Source organism: Symphalangus syndactylus, chromosome 11, assembly GCF_028878055.3.
Source record: "Symphalangus syndactylus isolate Jambi chromosome 11, NHGRI_mSymSyn1-v2.1_pri, whole genome shotgun sequence".
In the NCBI taxonomy this organism is placed as follows: domain Eukaryota; kingdom Metazoa; phylum Chordata; class Mammalia; order Primates; family Hylobatidae; genus Symphalangus; species Symphalangus syndactylus.
Window position 1 is genome coordinate 20,315,668 of NC_072433.2, and position 21,728 is coordinate 20,337,395.

At 42.6% G+C, this 21,728-nt stretch overlaps 1 protein-coding gene across 10 annotated transcripts in view; it reads right to left on the reverse strand.

Annotated features, from left to right (window-relative positions):
- HYDIN (HYDIN axonemal central pair apparatus protein) overlaps window positions 1–21,728 on the reverse strand; it is a 491,920-nt gene that overhangs the window by 182,866 nt on the left and 287,326 nt on the right. For all 10 annotated transcript variants that reach the window (XM_055298612.2, XM_063611543.1, XM_055298611.2 and 7 more), the window contains one exon: window positions 19,767–20,080. In XM_055298612.2, the coding sequence (XP_055154587.2) occupies window positions 19,767–20,080 (314 nt within the window). The remainder of the gene's footprint in view (window positions 1–19,766; window positions 20,081–21,728) is intronic.

Sequence of the window (21,728 nt, forward strand, 5' to 3'; positions counted from 1 at the left end):
GCCTTCCCTAGCAGCACGGTCTAGCTCTGCCACGTGAGAAGGGGAAGCCAACTAAAGACATGTCTCTATTATGGAAAGCAGCCTCCCCTAGCCCTCTGACGTTATTATACCACAGAATACTTCCAACTGGCCACGTGTGCTAAGGTGGAAACTGATGAGAGATCACTAAGAGGCTGAAACTCAAGTTACTCAGAGCTTAGGAGACGAAAACCATCTTTTTAAAAGGTTCTCAAAAGGAGTTGCAATTGGAACCTCTAGAACAGTGGTTCTCAGTGTTGGCTGGCCATTGGGATCCTTCCTAGACCCTTAAGAAAGACTGAAGCCTGAATCCCAACCATAGAGATTCTGATTTACTTGGCTTCAATCTATTTGAAACTTCCCAAGGTGATTCTAATGTGCATTCATGGCTGAGAACCACTGACCTAGAAGATGGTAATGAGAAGGTCATGAATAGTGGTAAAGCAACTGTATCAAGTAAGAGCCCCAATTAAGTAACTGCAGCTGACCTTATCATTACTATTCCCTACCAGGAACTATGAAGCACTTGATAAGCACTGCCTAATTTAATCTTCACAACAGCTTGAGAAGGAAGCCACTATGATTATCCTGTCTTCAGATGACAAAACTGAGGCTCAGAGGACAGGTCAATGGCTGTGTTAGACCCACACCAAAACTCATGCTCTTAGTGACTTTGTTGGAGAGTCTAGCCAATCCACAGGTGAGGGCTTCTCCCGGGTCCCTTCATGTCATGCCATACCCAGGGCAGTGACTCCCAAAGCAGGTCTTCTCATTCCAAAAGTAATTGGAACCCACAACATAAGGAATATACAATGTGTTGTCTAGAACCTTTGGAAGAAGAGGAACCCATCCTGATTGTAACCTGAATGAGAAAAAGCAAGACACCATTGACCTTGCCCTTGAAGTAACTTTGCAGAAACAGTTTTGCTGTCAGGTGGGTAGTGGAGGAATGTGCCCAGAATCTACCTCGAAGCTCTCTAGTCCAGATGGATTTCTGTGTAAAAAGGCCACTTCTGTAAAGCTCCAGAAGGTGTCCCCACTGCTACATGATCTTAGAAAGGCTGCCAAACAGGTAGGCTGTGAAATCTCCCTTATAATCAGCTTCAAAGCTCTTTAGAAATACTTTCAAAACAGGTTGGTTTTTAAAGTCAATTTCTTTTAATGTCTGGCTTTCAGTAGATTGTAGCTAGCTTTGGGAGGATTTTAATTAATATGAACATGTAGACCAACCAAATGAGCCCTTTTTACGAACATCACTCCATGAACCAAGCGGACACAACCCTGACTTAGGTTCAGATATGCACTAACAGTTTCCGCTGATTTCATTAGAAGCTGGCTTAGCTCACATTGAATCTCCGGAAGCCTGATGCCCTCCACTGATATTGGAAACATCGGGAAAATGCCTTAAAAAGAATGAAGCTATAATAAGGTGACTAGAGTTGTATAACAACACAAAAGCAGGAGAAAAAGTTTTATAACACTCACAATTGAAATGAAAAACAGTCCAATTCAGTTATCTATGGGGTAATGGATATGGTAACTCAGGAAATGAGACTAAGCTGAATTGCAAATAGAAGTAGACTGTATGGGCCCTAACATGGAGATAGCTTTTAAGTTAAATATAAAAAGAGCCAAAGGCCTACCCCGCTCCATAAGTTTCCCTGTGCTTGGCCCTGAGTCACTTGCAGGTTGACTACAAAGGCAGGAAACTAGTCTCTGGAAGCTCAGATTTCAGAGATGGCAGACAGCCCTCTCATTAGCCTCAGTGGGTAATCTGACCCCCCCGGTCAGATAAATTAGCTGACCCCACTGCAGCAGAAGAGGAGATTCTAGATAAACAGGCTATAGGAGGCCTGGATGATGAAGGCCCTGGGAAGGTTCTGGGGACACCAGAGATGGAGTGTAAAGTGGTCTACTGCTCTCAGGGGACTTCAAATTTGCTAACAGTATCCTATTTATAATGGGGATCATGAGGCGTGGACATTGATTATGCTTCTCAAACTATGTATCTATGTTACAAACACTTTTGCACATACAATGTAGTTTCATAATAAAATCATTGCTGACCTTCTGCAGGGGCAGTTTCAGTCAAGTGAGGAGGCCAAAAGCTAGTTTAAACTGGGTTGGGGAATGAATGGAGGCAACTAGGGTACTCTGTTTTCTTCCATTGCCTGGTAGAGAGTTGGTGATTAATGAAAGAGGATTAAGGGAAGGGCTTTCTCAGAGGTGAAGCACTTGTACTGTAGGCAAAGGAATAGGAAGCTTGAAGATACTGAGAGTGAGAGGAGATTATTGCTAGAGAGGAGAACAGACAGAAAGCTTGGCCTGGAAAGGCAATAGATGCTTTTTTTCTGTACAGTCACTCTCTGCATCCATGGGTACCATTCAACCAATCAGGAATCAAAAACTTCTGAGAAAAGAAAAACAACAAAACCCAACAACACAACAATAAAAAAAAAAAAACCAACACATAAAAAATGAATACAATACTGCAACAATTTACATAGATTTACACGAGCTATTATGGGTAACCTAGAGTATACAGGAGGGTGTTGGAAGGCTATAGGCAAATAGAACACCATTTTATATAAGGGACTTGAGCATCTGTGGATTTTGGCATTCTCAAGGGCTCCAACCTTCAGTGGATACCTGAGGGACAACTGTAGATTTGAAAACATTCATGTATTTCTAAAAAGTGAAAGGCCCATCTTCCTTTTGAGTCAGAGGGAAGGAAACGGGGTGGTGAAAGCAACAGCCTAAAGCAAAGTAATCTCAGGTTGATCTGCAGCCAGGGGAGACCAAAGGGAAGAAAGCCACCAGCAGAGTGAGGTAGGGAGCCTGGAGGGAGGATTCTTGGGAAAGACGATGAAAGGCAGGGTAGATCCAGGAAACACTGTGGAGGAAATGCTGGTGGAAACACTTGGTATGATCATATTTAATTTTGTCCAGTCTGGTGGGTATGTAATAGTGTCCAGTTGTAAATGTTTTAATTTCCATTTACAAGATTACTAATGAGGTGGAACATCTTTTTATTCTTTATTGGCCATTCATATCTGTTCTTCTGTGAAATAACTGCTCATTCTTCTCTCTTGGGTTTTAGTTGAATTCTGTCTTTTCCTTCAAGGGCATTCTTTATGCAGTATGTAGACTGATCATCTGAAGGCGGTCTGTATGCCAAAACTGCTCTCTGTTGGTGCCTTGTCTTTGTACTCTTTTAATGGTATCTCTTGATGCAGAAAGTTCTCAAATTCAACATAAGAGATTATGGATAGTTTCATTATGATTTTGTGCTTTTTGTATCTTGTTTAAGAAATTCTGAGGCTAGGCAAGGTGGCTGACACCTGTAATCCCAGTACTTTGGGAGCCCAAGGTAAGAGGATTGCCTGAGGCTGGGAGTTTGAGACCAGCCTGGGCAACATAATGAGACCCTATCTCTACAAAAAATTTAAAAAGAGCATTAGCCAGGTATGGTGGTGTGCGTCTGTCATCCCAGCTAGTTGGAGGGCTGGGGCAGGAGAATCACTTGAGCCCAGGAGTTTGAGGTTGCAGTGGGCCATGATCATGTCACCACATTCCAGCCTGGGCAGCAAAGTGAGACCCTGTCTGTTAAAAAAAAATTCTTCCTTATTCAGAGTCAGAGATCATCGAAGCATTACCCTACATTTTCTTCAAATTAAAAAAATTGACTTACACTTTTCATGTTTGTATCTTTAACCCATTTGGAATTAATTTTTTTTTGAGATAAGAGTCTCACTCTATTGCCCAGGCTGGAGTGCAGTGACACAATCTCGGCTCACTGCAACCTTCGCCTCCTGGGTTCAAGCAATTCTCCTGCCTCAGCCTCCTGAGTAGCTGGGATTACAGGCACATGCCACCATGCCCAGTTAATTTTTGTATTTTTAGTAGGAGTTTCACCATGTTGGCCAGGCTGGTCTTAAACCCCTGACCTTATGTAACCTGCCTCGGCCTCCCAAAGTGCTGGGATTACAGGCGTGATTTTGTATAGTGTGAGTTTAAGGATCTGTTTATGCTTTTTTCTATATAGATGACATATTGTTTCTGGATCATTTACTGAATAGCCCATTCCTTCTCCTTTATTCAAATATTTCAATTTTGTCATGTTTCCATACATGTAAGGGCCTGTTTCTGGGGTCCTTATTCTGTTCCTTTATTCTATTTGCCTATCTGTGCACAAATACCACACGTTAAACTTTATTATATTTTTACAATAAGCTTTGATATCTAGGAGCCTGGCTAGTCTCATCCCTCTTCTATATAAAGTTTAGGATCAACCTGTCAGGATTTTGATTGGAAGTGCATTTAAGCTATAGATCATTCTGGGGGAAAATGACATCTTTACTGAACTGAGCCTTTTAAATCAGTGAAACAAGTACGTCTCACCATTTATTTAGGTCTTATTTAATGACTTTAAACAAAGTTATCATTTATCCATAAATATTGTGTTTTTATGTTACATTTATTTCTAAGTACTTTTTTTTTTTTTTTTTTACTGCATTCTATTTTCTATTTGTTGCTGCTATACAGAAATGCAATTGAGGCTGGGTGTGTTGGCTCATGCCTGTAAGTAATCCCAGCAGTTTGGGAGGCCGAGGTGGGTGGATCACCTGAGGTCAGCAGTTTGAGACCAGCCTGACCAACATGGTAAAACCCTGTTTCTATTAAAAATACAAAATTAGCTGGGCGTGGTGGCAGGCACCTGTAATCCCAGCTACTCGGGAAGTTGAGGCAGGAGAATTGCTAGAACCCAGGAGGCAGAGGCTGCAGTGAGCCAAGATTGCACCATTACACTCCAGCCCAGGGGACAGGGTGAGACTCCATTTCAAATTAAAAAAAAAAAAAGAAATGCAATGAATTTTATAACTTTATATCAATCCATCCTCCTCACTCAATTCTTTTATTAATTCTAGTAATTTGCCTGTTGATTATTTTGTGTTTTCCATGTAGATAATAATTACATGACTTTTGTTTCTTCCTTTCCAAATCTAGTCTCTTTTATTTACTTTCCTATGTTCCCACACTGGCTAGGATCTTTAGTAAATTGTTGAATAGAAATGGAACTCTTGGCTAGGTGCGGTGACTCACGCCTGTAATCCCAGCACTTTGGGAGGCCGAGGCGGGCAGATCACCTGAGGTCAGGAGTTCAGGACCAGCCTGACCAACATGGAGAAATCCCATCTCTACTGAAAACACAAAATTAGCTGGGTATGGTGGTGCATGCCTGTAATCTCAGCTACTAGGGAGGCTGAGGCAGGAGAATCGCTTGAACCTGGGAGGCAGAGGTTGTAGTGAGCCAAGATCATGCCATTGCACTCCAGCCTGGGCAACAAGAGCAAAACTCCATCTCAAAAACAAAACAAAACAAAACAAAAAAACGGAACTCTTGTCTTATTTTTGATTTTTAAAGGAAATGACTTTAACATGTCTTCATATTTTAAAAAGTTATCCTTGATCAGGTTAAGGAATTTTCGCATGAATAGTTGTTTGGTTCTACTGAATTTTTTCCTTGATTTATTGAGATGATCATATGTTTTTTCTTCTTTAATGGGGTAGTACAGTAAATTGAATCACTGGATTTTGTAATGTTAAACCAACCTTGCATTCCTGGAATAAACTCAACTTCATTATATCTTATCTTTTTATGCTTTGCTGGATTCAGTTTGTTAATATTTTGGTGAATGTTTTACATTTACATTTTTGCATTAATGAGTGTGAAATGGCCTGAAATCTTTATGTCCCTGACCTGGTTTAATGGGTTTTGGTATAAAAATTAGGTTAGTTTTATAAAATAAGTTGGGTAATATTGTCTTTTATATTTTTCTCTGAAAAGAGTTTAAGTTTGAAATAATTTATTTCTTAAATCATTGGATAAACTTTTCTGCATCTATCAGAGCTTAGTGGGTTTTTAAAAATGGGGATATTTGAAACTATTTCCTTAATGGTTATAAGACCATTTGGATTTCTTTTTTTTTAAAAGTGAGTTTTGGCAAGTTGTATTTTTCTAAGAATTTGTTCATTTTATCTAAGGTTATTCAGAAGTATGTTTTAAAATGTCTAAGCCTGTGTTTTTGTTTACTTGTTTATTTCCTGTTATCTATTTGCTATTGATTTCTGACAGAACAGATTCTTTGTTGAGATTTGCTTTAAGCCCTAGTATATAGTAATTTTTCATAACTGTTGCATAGGGCCAGAAGATTTTTTTTTAGTACAGTGTTCTACATATGTCAATTATAGTAAGCCTATTAAATGCATTCAAATTGTCTATAATAGTGTTGTTTGCTAGAACTTTAAGCAATGATAGAAATATTCTCTATCTGTGCTGTCCAATACATAGCCACTAGCCACATGTGGTCAACTAGTACTTGAGAGGTAATTTGGTTTAGATGAGGTCATGAGGATGAGACCAGCCTCATGGAATTAGTGCCCTTATAAGAAGGGACACCAGAGTGTTCTCTCTCTCCTTTTGCTATATGATCACATGGTGAGAAGGTGGCTGTCTACAAGTCAGGAGGATAGCCTTCATCAGAACTTGACTCTGCTGGCACTGTGATCTCAGACTACCAGCCTCCAGAACTGAGAAATAAATATCTCTTGTTTAAGTCACACACTCTATGATATTTTGTTACGGCAGCCTGAGCTCAGTAATATAGTGTAATACATTACACTTAAGTGTAGAAATTTCAACATTGCTTTGTGACTTAATGTAATTCTTAAATAGTAATTAGGCATCAGCTAACTCAGCCCTAGCTACAGATGTGAGGGTTCCTTGGAGGAAGCCCAGGAACTAATGGGGCTGGGAAGAAGGAGAAAGAAGGACTCCTTTACACTTTCTTTCACTCAGCATGTCTGTTTTGAAGTGATTTACATAAAAAGTGTTCTGCTGTAAAAAGCCTGAACACAACTGTGTTAAGTAATACATATATATGTTTGTGTGTCTATTTAGTTTGAGAACTTGCTTTATAGCAAACCTGATTAATTTATATATCATATGTAATACACCTATTATATTTAATTATAATTATACATGTATTTCAAGTCTATTTAAATAAGTGATATTCCTTCTCAAGGAGCAAAGTAAACCTATAGATCTTAGATATTTGATATTGCCCCTCCGTCAATGGCAGTGAACCAAACTGTAGGAATGATGTCTAGAAGAAAAAACAATTCCACTCCTATGACATGGGGCTGAACTTGAATTTCCAAATCTGTTAATAGAAGGACAGAGTCAGAGGTTTCAAGCCCTTCTGAACGGATGCAGGATGGCTTCTCCAAGAGCTAACTACTTCCTCCCCTAAAGGATGGTCAGTTAGAAGCTGGTGATGAACCTGTGGGCAGAACCCCATGGCAAGGCAACAGCCCCAGAGGAACAGTCTACCCAGTCTGTGGCAACAAGTAGGGAATATTGCCCTCCTGCAATGATGTCGTGGCCTCAAAAGAGAGGGTCAATGGGAAAGAGTAGCAGGAAGCAGGCTTTGCTGCCAACATGCTCCCTGGTGGGGCCTCATCCAGTTTTAAGGCAAAAACTAAGAGGATCCTTGAGGTTCCTGGTAACTCTGGCATGGAGCCAGCCAGGCCAAGGAAATCCTCAGTTCCTGCCTGAATCAGGAACCACTGGATATTACAGGCAGTTGGGGTGTGATTATCACTAAAAATCCCCTGTAGGGCACAGTCTCAGGATGAGAGCCCCCACTTCTAGCAGCTCTCACATGTTGATTCAGGGACTCAGGATAAGGTTGGGAGCCACCACCCAGAGGATCTTTCCCTCCACCCTGCACTCAGCCCTCTAGGGGCAGCAGGCGTCTCTCACCCTGCTGGGACTGACCATCTAGCCCGCCCCAGCAGACCCCGTCAGTGTTCCCGCCAGATTTCTTCACTAGGTAATATTTGCAAGGCTGAGAAGTAGAGGGCAAAGTGCTGAACTGTGGAACAAACAGTAGCTGTGGATTTTTATGAGCCTCTTGTTTTCTCATTCAGCTTATAAACTCTTGATGGGAAAAGACTGTGCTTCCTACTTATCCTCACTCCACCCCTTCCTTACCCTCTCTCCCTTTCTCTTCCCTTCCTTCCTCCCTTCCTCGCTCCCTCTCGCCCTTTTCCCTCCCTCCCTTCCTCCCTCCCTCACTCGCTTCCTTCCTTCCTTCCTTCCTTCCTTCCTTCCTTCCTTCCTTCCTTCCTTCCTTCCTTCCTCCCTCCCTCCCTCCCTCCCTTCCCATTTTTATCTAGTGCTTATTCTGGGTACTTCCCTGTGCTTCCCTTCCCTTATTTGTAAAATCACAATAATAATAGTGTTTCCTAAATAGCTGCCATGTAAATCAGGTTACTGAGAATATGAAGTGAAGCCATCTTTGGAAATGTCTAGCACACAGTCACTGCTTATCCACCCACCTTGTGCCCCATGAGCAGTTTCCATGTTTGTCTTTGGGGGCTTATCAATTCCATGCATGGCAATAAGTCTTATTTATCTTTGTAGTCCCCATCACACATAGCACAATGTTCAGGTAGAGTGTTCACAGAAGGTTCGTTTAAACATAAAATAGATACATAGTAATAAGATATACAGAAAAAATGGGCTTTGATATGTCAGTAGAAGACAGTGGTTAAAACAAGGGCTTTGCAGTCAGTGCAGAAATGGGGTCTTGGACTTCTCAAAAGAAGATATAGAAGTGACCAAGAAACATGAAAAAACATTCATCGTCACTAATCATCAGAGAAATGCAAATCAAAACCACAATGAGATAATGTCTCATACCAGTCAGAATGGCGATTATTAAAAAAATAACACGTTGGTGAGGCAGAGGAAAAAAGGGAATGCTTATACATTGTTGGTGGGAATATAAATTACTTCAGCCATTGTGAAAGCAGTTTGGAGACTTCCCAAATAACTTAAAACAGGGCTACCATTTGACCCAGCAATTCCATTACTAGGTACAAACCCAAAGGAATATAAATTATTGTACCAAAAAGACACATGCACTTATATGTTCATTGCAGTGCTATTCACAATAGCAAAGACATGGAATCAATCCAGGTGCCCATCAACAATGGATTGGATAAAGAAAATGTGGTACATAAACACCATGAGTACTATGCAGCCATAAATCATGCAGCAACATGGATGCAGCTGGAAGCCATAATCCTACGTGAATTAATGCAGGAACAGAAAACCGAATACTACATGTTCTCACTTATAAGTGGGAGCTAAACACTGAGCACACGTGGACATGAACAGGGGAACAACAGACACTATGAACTACTAGAGGGGGTAATAAGGGAGTGGGGCATGGGTTGAAAAACTACCTGTTGAGATAGACTGGATTAAGAAAATGTGGCACATACACATCATGGAATACTATGCAGCCATAAAAAATGATGAGCTCATGTCCTTTGTAGGGACATAGATGAAGCTGGAAACCATCATTCTCAGCAAACTATCGCAAGGACAAAAAACCAAACACCGCATGTTCTCACTCATAGGTGGGAATTGAACAATGAGAACACATGGACACAGGAAGGGGAACAGTACACTCCGGGGACTGTTGTGGGGTGGGGGGAGGGGGAAAGGATAGCATTAGCAGATATACCTAGTGTTAAATGATGAGTTAATGGGTGCAGCACACCAACATGGCACATGTATACATATGTAACTGACCTGCACGTTGTGCACATGTACCCTAAAACTTAAAGTATAATTTAAAAAATGCCAAGGAACAGATATTATTTGGAAATTGAAAAAAAAAAAAAAAAAGAAAAACTACCTGTTGAGAAGTATGCTCAGTACCTGGGTGACGGGATTCATACTCCAAACTTTAGCATCATGCAATATTACCATGTAACAAATCTGCACATGTATCCCCGAATTTAAAATCAAAGTTGAAATTATTAACAAAAAGAAATGGGGTCTGGGATCTGCTATGTGGGCTCAGGTGCCTGGATCCCTAAAAGTGGGTATTCATCCTCACTCTCTGGGGTTGCTGTATGACATGTAATGAGTTAGAATGACGCCTGGCACATGGTGGGTACTCAATCATAGTTATTGCTATTGGTCAAGATTACGGAAGCTTCCTTTCATTGCTCCCAATAGCTCCATGTTGAAGATTTGGCCATGTACATCTGTCTACAGGAAACATTTCCTATTTGGACATATTCTTTGTGCTCTGGAAAGCTGTTAAAAGAGGTTTTTCCCAATGTAAGGATGTGAATTGTTCACACTGTACTGATGGTCTTACTCTAAGGCTTCAAAAATAGGCAGTGTGCCTTTCATACAGAAAACGGGAAGGTGCCTGCACAGCTGGTGCTTAGGGCTGTACGGTGACGGGGCTATTCTGGGAATGAAGTCTGGTTGTGAGTTGCTTTTCCACAGTGCCTGAGGAGTAAACCAGCTTATCAGGTCTCAGGGCATTGGTAAGGTGGTCTTGTTCCTCAAATACCCTTCCACGCAGGTGGTACCTAATTTCACAGTTAGATGTCCATCTCTTTGGCTTAGGACTAGCAAGGGAAATGCAATGAGCCTGATCAGTTATGAAGGTGGAATCTTTGTTCTCTGCTGCCCAGCATCCATTCTCCCTTTCTTTGGTCAGGTACCTTCCATTTCCCTCTGGGAACTAGCCTATCTCTGACATTCAGCCTGGCTCAGGAGTAGCAGTGAGATCCCCAGACCATAGTTGAGGGACATAGGATTCAACCAGAGCCAGTGAGTTACAGCAAAACATCTCCCAGGACTCTACTTCCTCCCATGAGACTTGAAGAGCATATGAAGAGCTGGAGCTGCTGAGTCATCTTGCAACCATGTGTGTTTAGGACCTGACTGAGAATGGAGGTAATATGGCAGAGGGCAGAGCCAAGGGATGATGGAAGAGACACTAGGTGCAGGTGATGTTATTCAAGTCCTGGATCAAGCTGTGCCTGAAGCCTGAACCTAGACTTTCCAGATGCATGAACCAACAAATTCTGCTTTTCTTTTCTTTTCTTCTGTAAGTTTGAGTCAGGATTACCATTGCTTACAACCAAAGGCTTCTAATGATATGGTCACTAATAGAGGATCCATTTTTAAAAGCTTGCTTGGTGTGGAAGAGAGTAAAGGGAGCACAAGAACTCAATGCTGGTAATGTTGGAGGCTCTGAATAGGTTGGATAAGGGACATCCTCAAGATGTCAATGTTTGAATCCCTGGAACCTGTGAACGTTACTTTATATGGCAAAAGGGACTTTGCAGATGTGATTAAGTTGAGGATCTAGAGAAGGGGTGATTATCCTGGAGTATATGAGTCAGCCCAATGATCTAACCACAGGTGCTCTTACATGAGGGAGGCAGAGGGCCATGCTCCTCCAGAGAGGGGAGAAGGGGATGCTATGCAGTAAGCTTTGAAGGTGGAGGAAGGGCCAGAGACTAGGAATGCAAAGAATGAAAGGAACAAAGCTCTGGAAGTCAGCAAAGGCAGGGGATTTTCCCTGCAGCTTCCGGAGGGAGCAGAGGGAGGTGGCCCTGTCCATACCTTGGTTCTGGCCCAGTGAAACTGATTTCAGACTTCCGGCCTCCAGAATGGGAAGAGAAGAGATCTGTGTTGTTCCAATACCCCCAGCTTGTGGTGACCTGTTACAGCAGCCACAGGAAGTTGCTAGGGGGAGGGCCCCCTTCCCACTGGGCTCACTCTTGGGGCTGTAAGTCTGTCATCCTAGCTCAGACACAGTAGGCAGAGAGCTGGGGAAGAAAGGGGGCTGACGGGGCAGACAATGGGCTGTGGCCCCCGATTCTGTTTCCTCTTCATGACCTTTTTGCCCCCTCCTCAGGCCTGTCTTCCCTCTGGCCCCAGGGCTAAATGCTTACTTTTGGCTCCAATCCAAACTTTTCTCTGGGAGGTGAAAAAGAAAAACGCAAATACTTGAGCTCACAGCGTTCTGAGAGGTACAAAGCTGATGAGGAAGACAGGGATGTTTATGGAACGGACAAAAGCTTAGATCAGTGGGAGGCACCTGCGGCCCTTGGACCCTGTGAGACCTCCCCACATCCTGAAATGGCCTCAGACTGATTGTGGGAGAAAATATCTCAAAGCTGCCTCTGGAGTGCTCAAATATGGCCTGGTATCAACATCAGAGGGGCATCCATCTCCTCAATTTCTTCAATAACAAAGCAGCCTTAGCATCCTCACCACATTCCTCTGTGGAAGGCATCATTATTATCCTCCTTCATTTCACACAAGAGCTGAGGCTCAGGGAGGCTCAGCCACTCAGCAGGGTCACATGGGACAGGTGGCTGAGCCAAAGTCTGACTTGGACACCAGCACCCTGATCTACCTGGGGACAGCTGTGGTTTAAGGGTACTTAGTACCTGCCCTTGTGGGCTTCAATAAAGTAATGCTTATTCTGAAAGAAAAAATAATCACATTTCCCCTAAACATTTTTATTTTCTTATTGGGCCCTTGGGCAGAGCAAGGAACTGCCTCTAAGCCAAGGTCTGGGCTTATCTGGCTGCAGGGAGGAGTGATAGGTAGGGAGGGGAGGCCTGCCTGGCCCTGGCCCCCTTGAGCCACACACGGGCCATGGCAAAGTTTGACTAAAGCCTGGCTTTGGCCTTGATGAATGCAGCCTGGTATAAGAAAAGGATTTTCTATCATTTGTTGGAAGTAAAAGGAATCTGGGTCCATCTGTGGTTGTCTAAGGACCCTAGAGCTCCTATAGGAGGACCTGTAGGAGCCCCTGCATTCTGGGGCTGCTTCAATTAGCAGCATTTGGTACAAAGGAAGAGACCCTTAGAGAACCTAAAAACAGCCACCAATTTGGGAGTGCTTGGCATGTCTCAGGGACATATGCATGTTAAGATACACTTCATTTAATCCTCACAGCAACTCTTTTAGACTACCATTTTACAGGTGAGTCAACTGCGGCACAAGGTCACATGGCTAGGAGGAGCACAGCGCTTGGATTCTAACCAGCCACGTCTGATTCGGCAGCCCAGGACCCCAATTACCACTAACACACCACATCTTAGAAAAGTTCCACTTTTGGGCCAGGAACAGTGGTTCACACTTGTAATCCCAGCACTTCGGGAGACTGAGATAGGAGGATCACTTGAGCCTAGGAGATTCAGACTAGCCTGGGAAACATAGCAAGACCCTGTCTCTACAAAACAAATAAACAAACAGAAAACAACAAAAAAACAGAAATTAGCCATGCATAATGGTGCATGCCTGTAGTCCCAGCTACAGTAGTCCTTGGCTTGAACCCAGGAGTTTAAGGCTGTGGTGAACCAAGATTGTGCCACTGCACTCCCGCCTGGGTGACAGAGTGAGACTTTGTTTAAAAAGAAAAAAACCCACTTTTGAAGCAACAGAAATTGAGGAATGATGAAGATGCAGATGGAAGCATCCAGAAAATGAAGCTCTTTCTCCAGCCTCCTTCCAGGCCTTCCACCCTGCTCTTCCAATCTCCATATTGGCTGGCTGGTGCTCATCATAGAAAAATCAATGTGAGAATAACACGTTCCTTTGCTGCAGGACTTGGCTCCCCTTAGGCCCTTGTATTCGATTTATTTATAAACTGATTCGGAAACGAAAAGCCAAAGCTGTCCGTGGAGACCACTTGGTGCACATGCTCTAAGTTCTAGTGCGACCTCAGCTTCCCTGCTCTGAGACTGGGTAGAGATGCCGGCCAAGCCAGAGGCCGCTCGGCTCCCTGAGGGTTGGCTCTCTAGTCTGGCCTCTTAAAGGTAAAAGCTGGTTCAAGTGCACCATTTCCTTGTGCTTCTCTTTCACACAGGTGCCATGAAGCATTGTGTTCTTATCAAGCCGATCAGTTAGACTGAAGAGATGGACCTAATAAAAGGGTGGCTCCTGCAGCGACAGCTGTGTGGTCATGAATGGCCAGCCCTGGCACTTCATGCCAGCTTTCTCATTACGTGCAGATGTGGGAGGGGGAGAGACTGCCATCCACCATGGTTGACCCAGGTTCCTGTCACGGTCACAAACTCACAGGCTTCAAAGGCAATGGCTGCCTTTTCCTCTTACCGAGGACTTATTTAGCATGCTTGTCCATTTTACTTCTTTCTTTGTTCTTAGATGAGGGCCAACTTGGGGGAAATATGTGTGCTCAAACAAGAGGGATGCTTTAAATAGATGAGTGAGAACTGCCTACAAAGTCACATGCACACACGTGCATGCACACACACCGCAGATGTACATGTGTTGTGAAGGAACATGAGAGTGTCTAGGCGACCTCAGACCTACCTAATAAAAGAAAAAGAAAACCCTCTCTTACACTTCTGTTTCTTTTACTAACTGTAAGGCTTAGAAGAATCCTAACTGGACAAGAAAGGTTAGTGTTGGTGTACATCTGATAAAAGTGACCTTTAGCCAGAGTGGTTTATGTTTTTCAGACGTCCTACACAGAGACAGTCTGTCTGAAAACCAGGTGGCTTTTTTTTTTTTTTTTTTTTGTCTATTCTAGGTGACATTTATACCTGCAACCTTTCTCTTTGGCGGGTGCCAGGAAGCTGAGAGAGATGAATCTCAAGCCAGGTATGAAATGATCTCCTTCTCTCTACAAATACCCAGGTGGGAGCAGCTGATTCACCAAGAAACACCCTTTGAGGATGTACTCTGTGCTGGGGACTGTGCTGGACTCTGGGGCTCCAAAAGTGATAGGGCAGGTGTGCTTGCTGGCCTCACGGGGATTAAGAGATGCTAGGAAGATGGACACTGAGCCATAAGCAGAGGTGTGATGTGAGTCACCAAGGAGATGGGGGTACCAATATCCTAACAGGGGCTCTGGCCTAAGGATGGATCTTGGAGAAGGCTTCCCTGCAGAAGGATGGTGAAGCTGAAATCTGAAGAAGGGGCAGGGACAGCTAGGTGGGGCTGGGGAGGAGCTTCCAGCAAAGAAGGGGGCAGTTGGACAGGAACAGCACTGGGCAGGACACAGGCCAGCGTGTTGGGTAAACAGAAAGGTCAGTGCCGGAAGCAGAGAGCGAAACTGGAGAGGAACGCAGGGACCAGCACATGCTGGGCCTTGCAGAATAGAGTGAGTGCTCTGTACTTTATTCCAAGAAGCACAGGTAGTTATTAAAGGCTTAACGCCAGGGCAGTGGCATGGCTACTGAGGGGAGTAGGAGCTGTGGTGCATGCATAGAAGCAGAAAGCCCAGGTAGGGCTGTGACCACGGTCCCAGCAACAGGCAATGGTGGCTTGAGCCAGGGTAACAGCAGTGGAAATGGGAATTAGTTTTTCAGAAGGCAGAATAGGTAGAAGTTGGTGGTGGATTTGATAGGATGGGTGGGGTTAGAGAGAGGAAGAAATCCTAACGCCTCCCAGGAGAGCAGTGATGTCGTTTACTGGGACAGGGTGCCCTGGAGGAGAGTCGGGGGGTGAGCAGGGAGGGAACAGAGCTTATGTGGAACACACTAGGCATAGATCACCTGGGAGGCATCCAAGGGATGTCCAAGAGGAGATGTCAAGAAGGCAACAGACTTGGAACTCAGCAGAGGGGGCTCGGTGAAGACGCACTGGGAAGCCTTGGCAAAAAAGCTGACTGGAGCTATGGGAGCGCGTCAATTTCCAGGAAGAGGAGAAAGCCGAGGACAGAGTCCTCCATCCTTCTACTCCAGTGGAGTTGTTGCTGGCAGAGAACTGAGAAGTTGTTGAGGGGACAAGAGGAAAAGCAGGAAAATACGGTGTTCTGCAAGCCGAGAAAGGAATGTATTTCAGGAAGGTAGGGTTGGTCGCTGTGCTGAATGCTGCTAAGCGTTGCCTTTCTGAAAAAACCTGTCACCTTCTTGATTACAAATCCTACCATTGCCTCCAAGAAAGAGCGTTAATTCCTTCTGGAATACCAGGCCTCTCACACATTTCTGCCAACTTACCTCTCCACATCCACCTCCTATAACTTCTCCCACCCAGTGAGGTCTGCCCACCGGCCACGCTGACATGCCCTCTGCCAACACCATGGCAGGAGCGTGTCATTTGCTCTCCAGCATCAATTCTCCCTCTGTCAGTTTTTGTTTGGTGATCTACCCCATTCCCACCCCTTCCAGTCCATCTGGTTCTGAGATCATGATCCACAGCCTTTGGTGTGGGGCATGTGGCCAGGTCAACCATAATGAGTGTGTCACCCTCCCCTGACAGTGACTGATAAGGAGTGGGGACAGAAATGTGACTCAGTTGGTCTGATCAGAGTGAATCTCCTGGAAGTTGTGGGAGAAAGACCTCATATTGTTTTCCAGTGGATCGGAGTGTAAAAGGACATGGCCCCAGCAGTGCTGGCAGCCATTGGGTGATTAGGAGAGAAAAGCTAATCTGGGAATGAGGTTAACACATGAAACTGAGCAGAGCTGAGAGACAGAGAACCTGGCTCCAATGATGACATTGTACGATCCTTGCTTTAAGCAAGGCCAGAAGCCAAAGCGAATCTGGAATTTTGAGTTGTGAAAACCAATGAATTTCCTTTCCTTTAATTTTTGCTTAGGGTCAGGTTTTCAATGACTTGCAACAGACTGAACCCATGAATTCTAACTAATAGATACATGCTATTCCTGTTGCTCAGAATGTCTCCCTGCCTCTCCATCTGGAACATTTAACTGTGGCTCCTCAATGCGGCCTTTTCTGACTTCTCTGGGCACAGGCCTCCCACCCACAGAGCCCAGCATGGCCACATGTCCACTTTGGTACATGTCTGCTTTCTCCACTAGCCTGAGGACAGGGGTCACATCTTGTTCACTTTTATGTTGCTGATTCCTCAATATGTGGCCCACAATAATCACTTATCAAATGTTTTCTGACTGACTCTCTGATTGAGTAAATGAATGAACAAACAAGTTATAAGCAGAGGCTCAATATCAAGAGATAGGAAGATGCTGAAGAAAGAGAAAAATGGTTAAATAAATGCTTAAACCAATGAAAAATTAAGTGTATCATCTTCAGTAGTGGCCAAGTACATTTTCAAAATTTCATCACTTTAATTATGAAAGTAGCCTCTCAAAAATAAAAAAATAAATGAAGCATGTCCTTGCTCCCAGAAGGAATAAACTCATTTAGCTATGTTACATCAGAATCACTTCACAAAATCTGGTATTTGAAGTGCATTAGGTCGGGTTGGCTGATTTTTCCATAATTATATTAAATGTTCACCATCTACAGAATTTCATTCCAAACCCAAACAGTCCCTGGAACTTAATGAGCAGACTCCAATGCTCAGGCCCAGGACCGGCTGCCGGCTTCAATGCTTTGCTAGGTCATCGTTAGATGTCTACGGAAGACATTCAGAGAGAGCCATCGTTACCGTGGTAACAAGTGCAGGAGAGAAGAGGGTGACTGTCATACATGAGATGAGGATTATGGACAGGAAGCACTGACAAGCCCCTAAGGAAACAACACGAGATTTCTTCAGTTAAGAATGGCCATCCAATATTCACATGCTAACAACTGAGTGTCACAATATCCAATAAGGAAATATACAAAGCCCATTAGTTCTGGTTGCCAACTAAGAAGAAAATGCAGCGATCGCTGCCTCCCTCTATTTTATAATTATATGTATGTCTATACATATACATAAATGAACCAGAACAGAAACCCATTGAAATATGTAAAACAGGCAACATGGAGCTCAGTGCTGCACATAATCAATGTAGGGTCCTACTCAGTCTGTGCTTTGAGTTTGAAATGCTTTTCAAGAAAATTCTGCAGCAACAAAACCAAAAGTAAACAAGTATGACCACATCAAACTAAAAAGCTTCTGCACAGCAAAGGAAAGAATAGAGTGAAAATTCAACCTATGGAAAGGGAGAAAATATTTGCGAACCATATATCTGATAAGGTGTTAATCTCCAAAATATATAAGAACTCCTACAACTCAATGGCAAAAAACCACTAATACCTAATTTAAAAATGGGCTAAGGACTTAAATAGACATTTCTTCAGAGAAGATCTACAAATGACAACAGGTATAGAAAAGATGCTCAGTGTCATTAAATATCAGGGAAATGCAAATAAAAACCCCAATGAGATATCACCTCACACCTGTTAGGACGGCTATTACTAAAGAAACAATAGACAACAAGTGTTGGTGAGGATGCAGAGAAACTGAAACCCTGGCACACTGTTACTGGGAATGCAAAATGGTGCAGCCACTATGAAAAACAGTATGGAAGTTCCTTAAAAAATTAAAAATAAAACTACCATGTGATTCTGCAATCCCACTTCTGGGTATTTATCCAAGAATTGAAATCAGAATCTCAAAGTGATATTAACACTCTCATGTTCATTGCAGCAATATTCACAATAGCCAAGATGTAGAAACAAGCTAAATGTCCATCAACAGGTGGATGGATAAAGAAAATTTGTTATATACGTACAAGGGGCTAGAATTTTGTTCAAACTTAAAAAAGAAGGAAATTCTGCAATATGTAATGACATGGATGAACCCTGAAGACATTATGCTCAATGAAATAAGCCAGTCACAGGAAGATACTGCATGATACGGTTTGGATCTCTGTCTTCATCCAAATCTCATCTCAAAATGTAATCCCCACATGCTCAGGGAGGGACCTGATGAGAGGTGATTGGATCATGCAGGTGGTTTCCCCCATGCTGTTCTCCTGACAGTGAGTGAGTTCCCATGACATCTGATGGTTTAAAAGTGTTTGGCAGGGCTAGGTGCAGTGACCCACACCTGTAATCCCAGCACCTTGGGAGGCTGAGGCGGGCGGATTACCTGAGGTCAAGAGTTTGAGACCAGCCTGGCCAACATGGTGAAACCCCATCTCTACTAAAAATACAAAAATACAAAAAAAAAAAAAAAAAAAAAAAAAAAAAAAAAGCCAGGCGTGGTGGCAGGCACCTGTAATCCCAGCTACTCGGGAGGCTGAGGCAGGGGAATCGCTTGAACCTGGGAGGCAGAGGTTGCAGTGAGCCCAGATAGCGCCATTACACTCTAGCCTGAGCGACAAGAACGAAACTCTGTCTCAAAAAAAAAAAAAAAAAAAAAAAAGTGTTTGGCAGTTCCCCTCTCACTTGCTGTCTCTCCTGCCATCAGGAAAGATATGCCTTGCTTCCCCTTCACCTTCTGCCATGATTGTAAATTTCCTGAGGCCTCCCCAGCTATGTAGAACTGTGAGTCAATTAAAACTTTTTTCTTCATAAATTACTCATTCTCAGGCAGTTCTTTATAACAGTGTGAAAACAGACTAATAAACTGCATGATCCCACTTATATGAGGTAGCTAAAATAGTTAAATTAATAAAATCAAAGAGTAGAATGGTGGTTGTGGGGGCTGGGGAGAAAGGAGAATGGGCAACAAGCATAAAGTTTCAGTGCGGCAAGATAAGTTCTAGAAATCTGGTTTACTTATAGTCAATAATACTGTATTGCACACTTAAAAATTTGTTAAGTTGTATATACATTACCACAGTAAAATAATAATTTAAAAAATTCTACAAAGACTTTATTTTTTAGTGATGAATTTCTAATGATCTTATCACTAGATTCAAAACTAAAGTGGGCTTATGGATATTGCTTTGCTAATTCGGTGGTGACTGGGACTTTCAAAGATGTCTTATCTATGTTTCCTGTTAGAAAATCGAGGATGGATCATGATTTTAAGCTCCTAGTTAATTCTCTCAGTAATTAGTGGTCAAAACGGAAAATATTCATGAATGGCCAGTACATGGAATATAGAAAACCCCGTGAAAAGCCTGAAAGAGAAACCAAATGAAAAGCAGAGTTCTGTAAAAGTTCTGTGCTGGGGTACCTTATTTGATTTTCCTCATCATTCACCAAGAAGAACCAGTGAAACTTCACAACCAACGGGCTGCAGTTCGTGATGGTAATGTAGCGAATGAGCTCAGTATCATTCAGGATGCAGCCAAAATCCAGCTCCATTGTCTCAAAGCTGAGGTTGGGGTAATGCACTTCTCCATGCAGGTCCAGGCTGTCTATCTGAGGGTGTTCCACATACTTAATTGCTAGAATTTCTTCTGCCACCCAGTTGTTCAGATCGTTTCTGTAGGAGGGGTCAAACTTGATCAGTAGGTTTTTTTCTTCATCAATTTCCAGTTTAATAGGCTACAAACAAGATAAGGGGGAAATTACTAACGTCTGTACTATGCATTTCCACCCTGCTACATGAAACAGGACAGCCAGGTATTTACACATACACATTACATGTATTTATGCACACACATATAAACACACATATTAGTATGAAAAACATACATATAGACATTCATACGTAAAGAGCTAGTGCATCTAAGTATAGACACTTATGTATATGGATACACATTTTATTAATTGAAAATGAAAGCAAGGAAAATCTGGAATTATTTAAAGGAAGAGATTTTGGTAAGTGTTATGTGGGGTTATAAGAATTCAGAAGTTGTAAAGGAAAAGTCTACAATGAATAACTATTATAAAATATTCTTAACTAAAAATAAATTTGGTTGTGAAATGCCCTTAGGCAAGTGGGAAAAATTCTTTGCTTAAGAAATTTTTAAAAGGGTTTTCTAAAGCACTGGGGGGTGGGGGTGGGGGGCTATGTAGAGAGTGACCCAGAAAGGGACAGATTAGGTAATTTAATTTCTTTTCTAATGTCAGCAATCCTAACTTTTAAGCACAGTGTCATCCACTTTCTGCTGTTTTCTATTCAACTTAAAATGACAGTCCAGAGCTGAACAGCGTTTGTTCAGTACATTTTATTTGTTCTTTTCTGTCTTTGATTCCAATCCCTATGTGTTCCTTGATGCCAGTGTCTGCAGTAACACCTTCCCATAGAAAGGCTGGCTATGAGTTGGCTTTTTTAGGCATTGCTCAATTCCCACATTTAGTGGGCATGAAAGCCACCTTGTGGTTTTGCAGCAAGTGCCCTGAGGCAGTTGGGAAGAATGAACACAGGAATCAGTTTTCAGTGCACCTCATTTTTCCACTGGGCTTAAATGATTCTGGTATTTAATTGTGCATTTAATGACATGATTAGATGGTTTCAGTTGATAAAGCCACTCACCTGATTCAACAATCAGAGAGAGAGTAACGACTCTTCAGCATTGGCCTAATCCCAGCTGAAAGCCAGCCCAGCCACCTGGCCTTTGATCTTACCACTGGCACAAGGGGCTGGGCATAAGTTAGGACCCACCCTTGTAGATCATGGCATGTGTTGCACTCGGTATCACCATGCTTGGTGATTAAATGTTTTGAAGATTGACTTTTTTTTTTTTCAGGAAAATGACATTATTGTTTTGTAGAAATGATACAAAAATTTACATTATATAGAAAAGCACAAAGAAGACATGAGAAATTTATTCCGAATTTCACAATACATTATTTCTCAGAGTTATCATTTGGTAGATGTTAGTCCAGATGTGAGAGAGGAATAATAGGATTTTACAAAAATGGAATTAGACTACATTATTTTCTAAAAAACATCATGTTTGAATTTTTTCTCCAAAAAACTTGAAGAAATGTTTCATATACAAGGGACATTAATTCCTAAGATTAAAGGCTCTGGAGACAGAGTAGTTAGCTCCAAATCCTAGTTCTGCCACTTACTAGCTGTGAGACCTTGAGCAAAATACTGGGCCTCAGTTTCTCCATCTGATTTACCACTCATTTTAAATTTTCTGTAGTCTTCCCTGTTTGCTTCCTGGATCCTTTACATCTTTCTGAGCTGAAGTTGGGTGCTGAATTGTTACTCTTCTCTTCCTTTATCACACCCCACCCT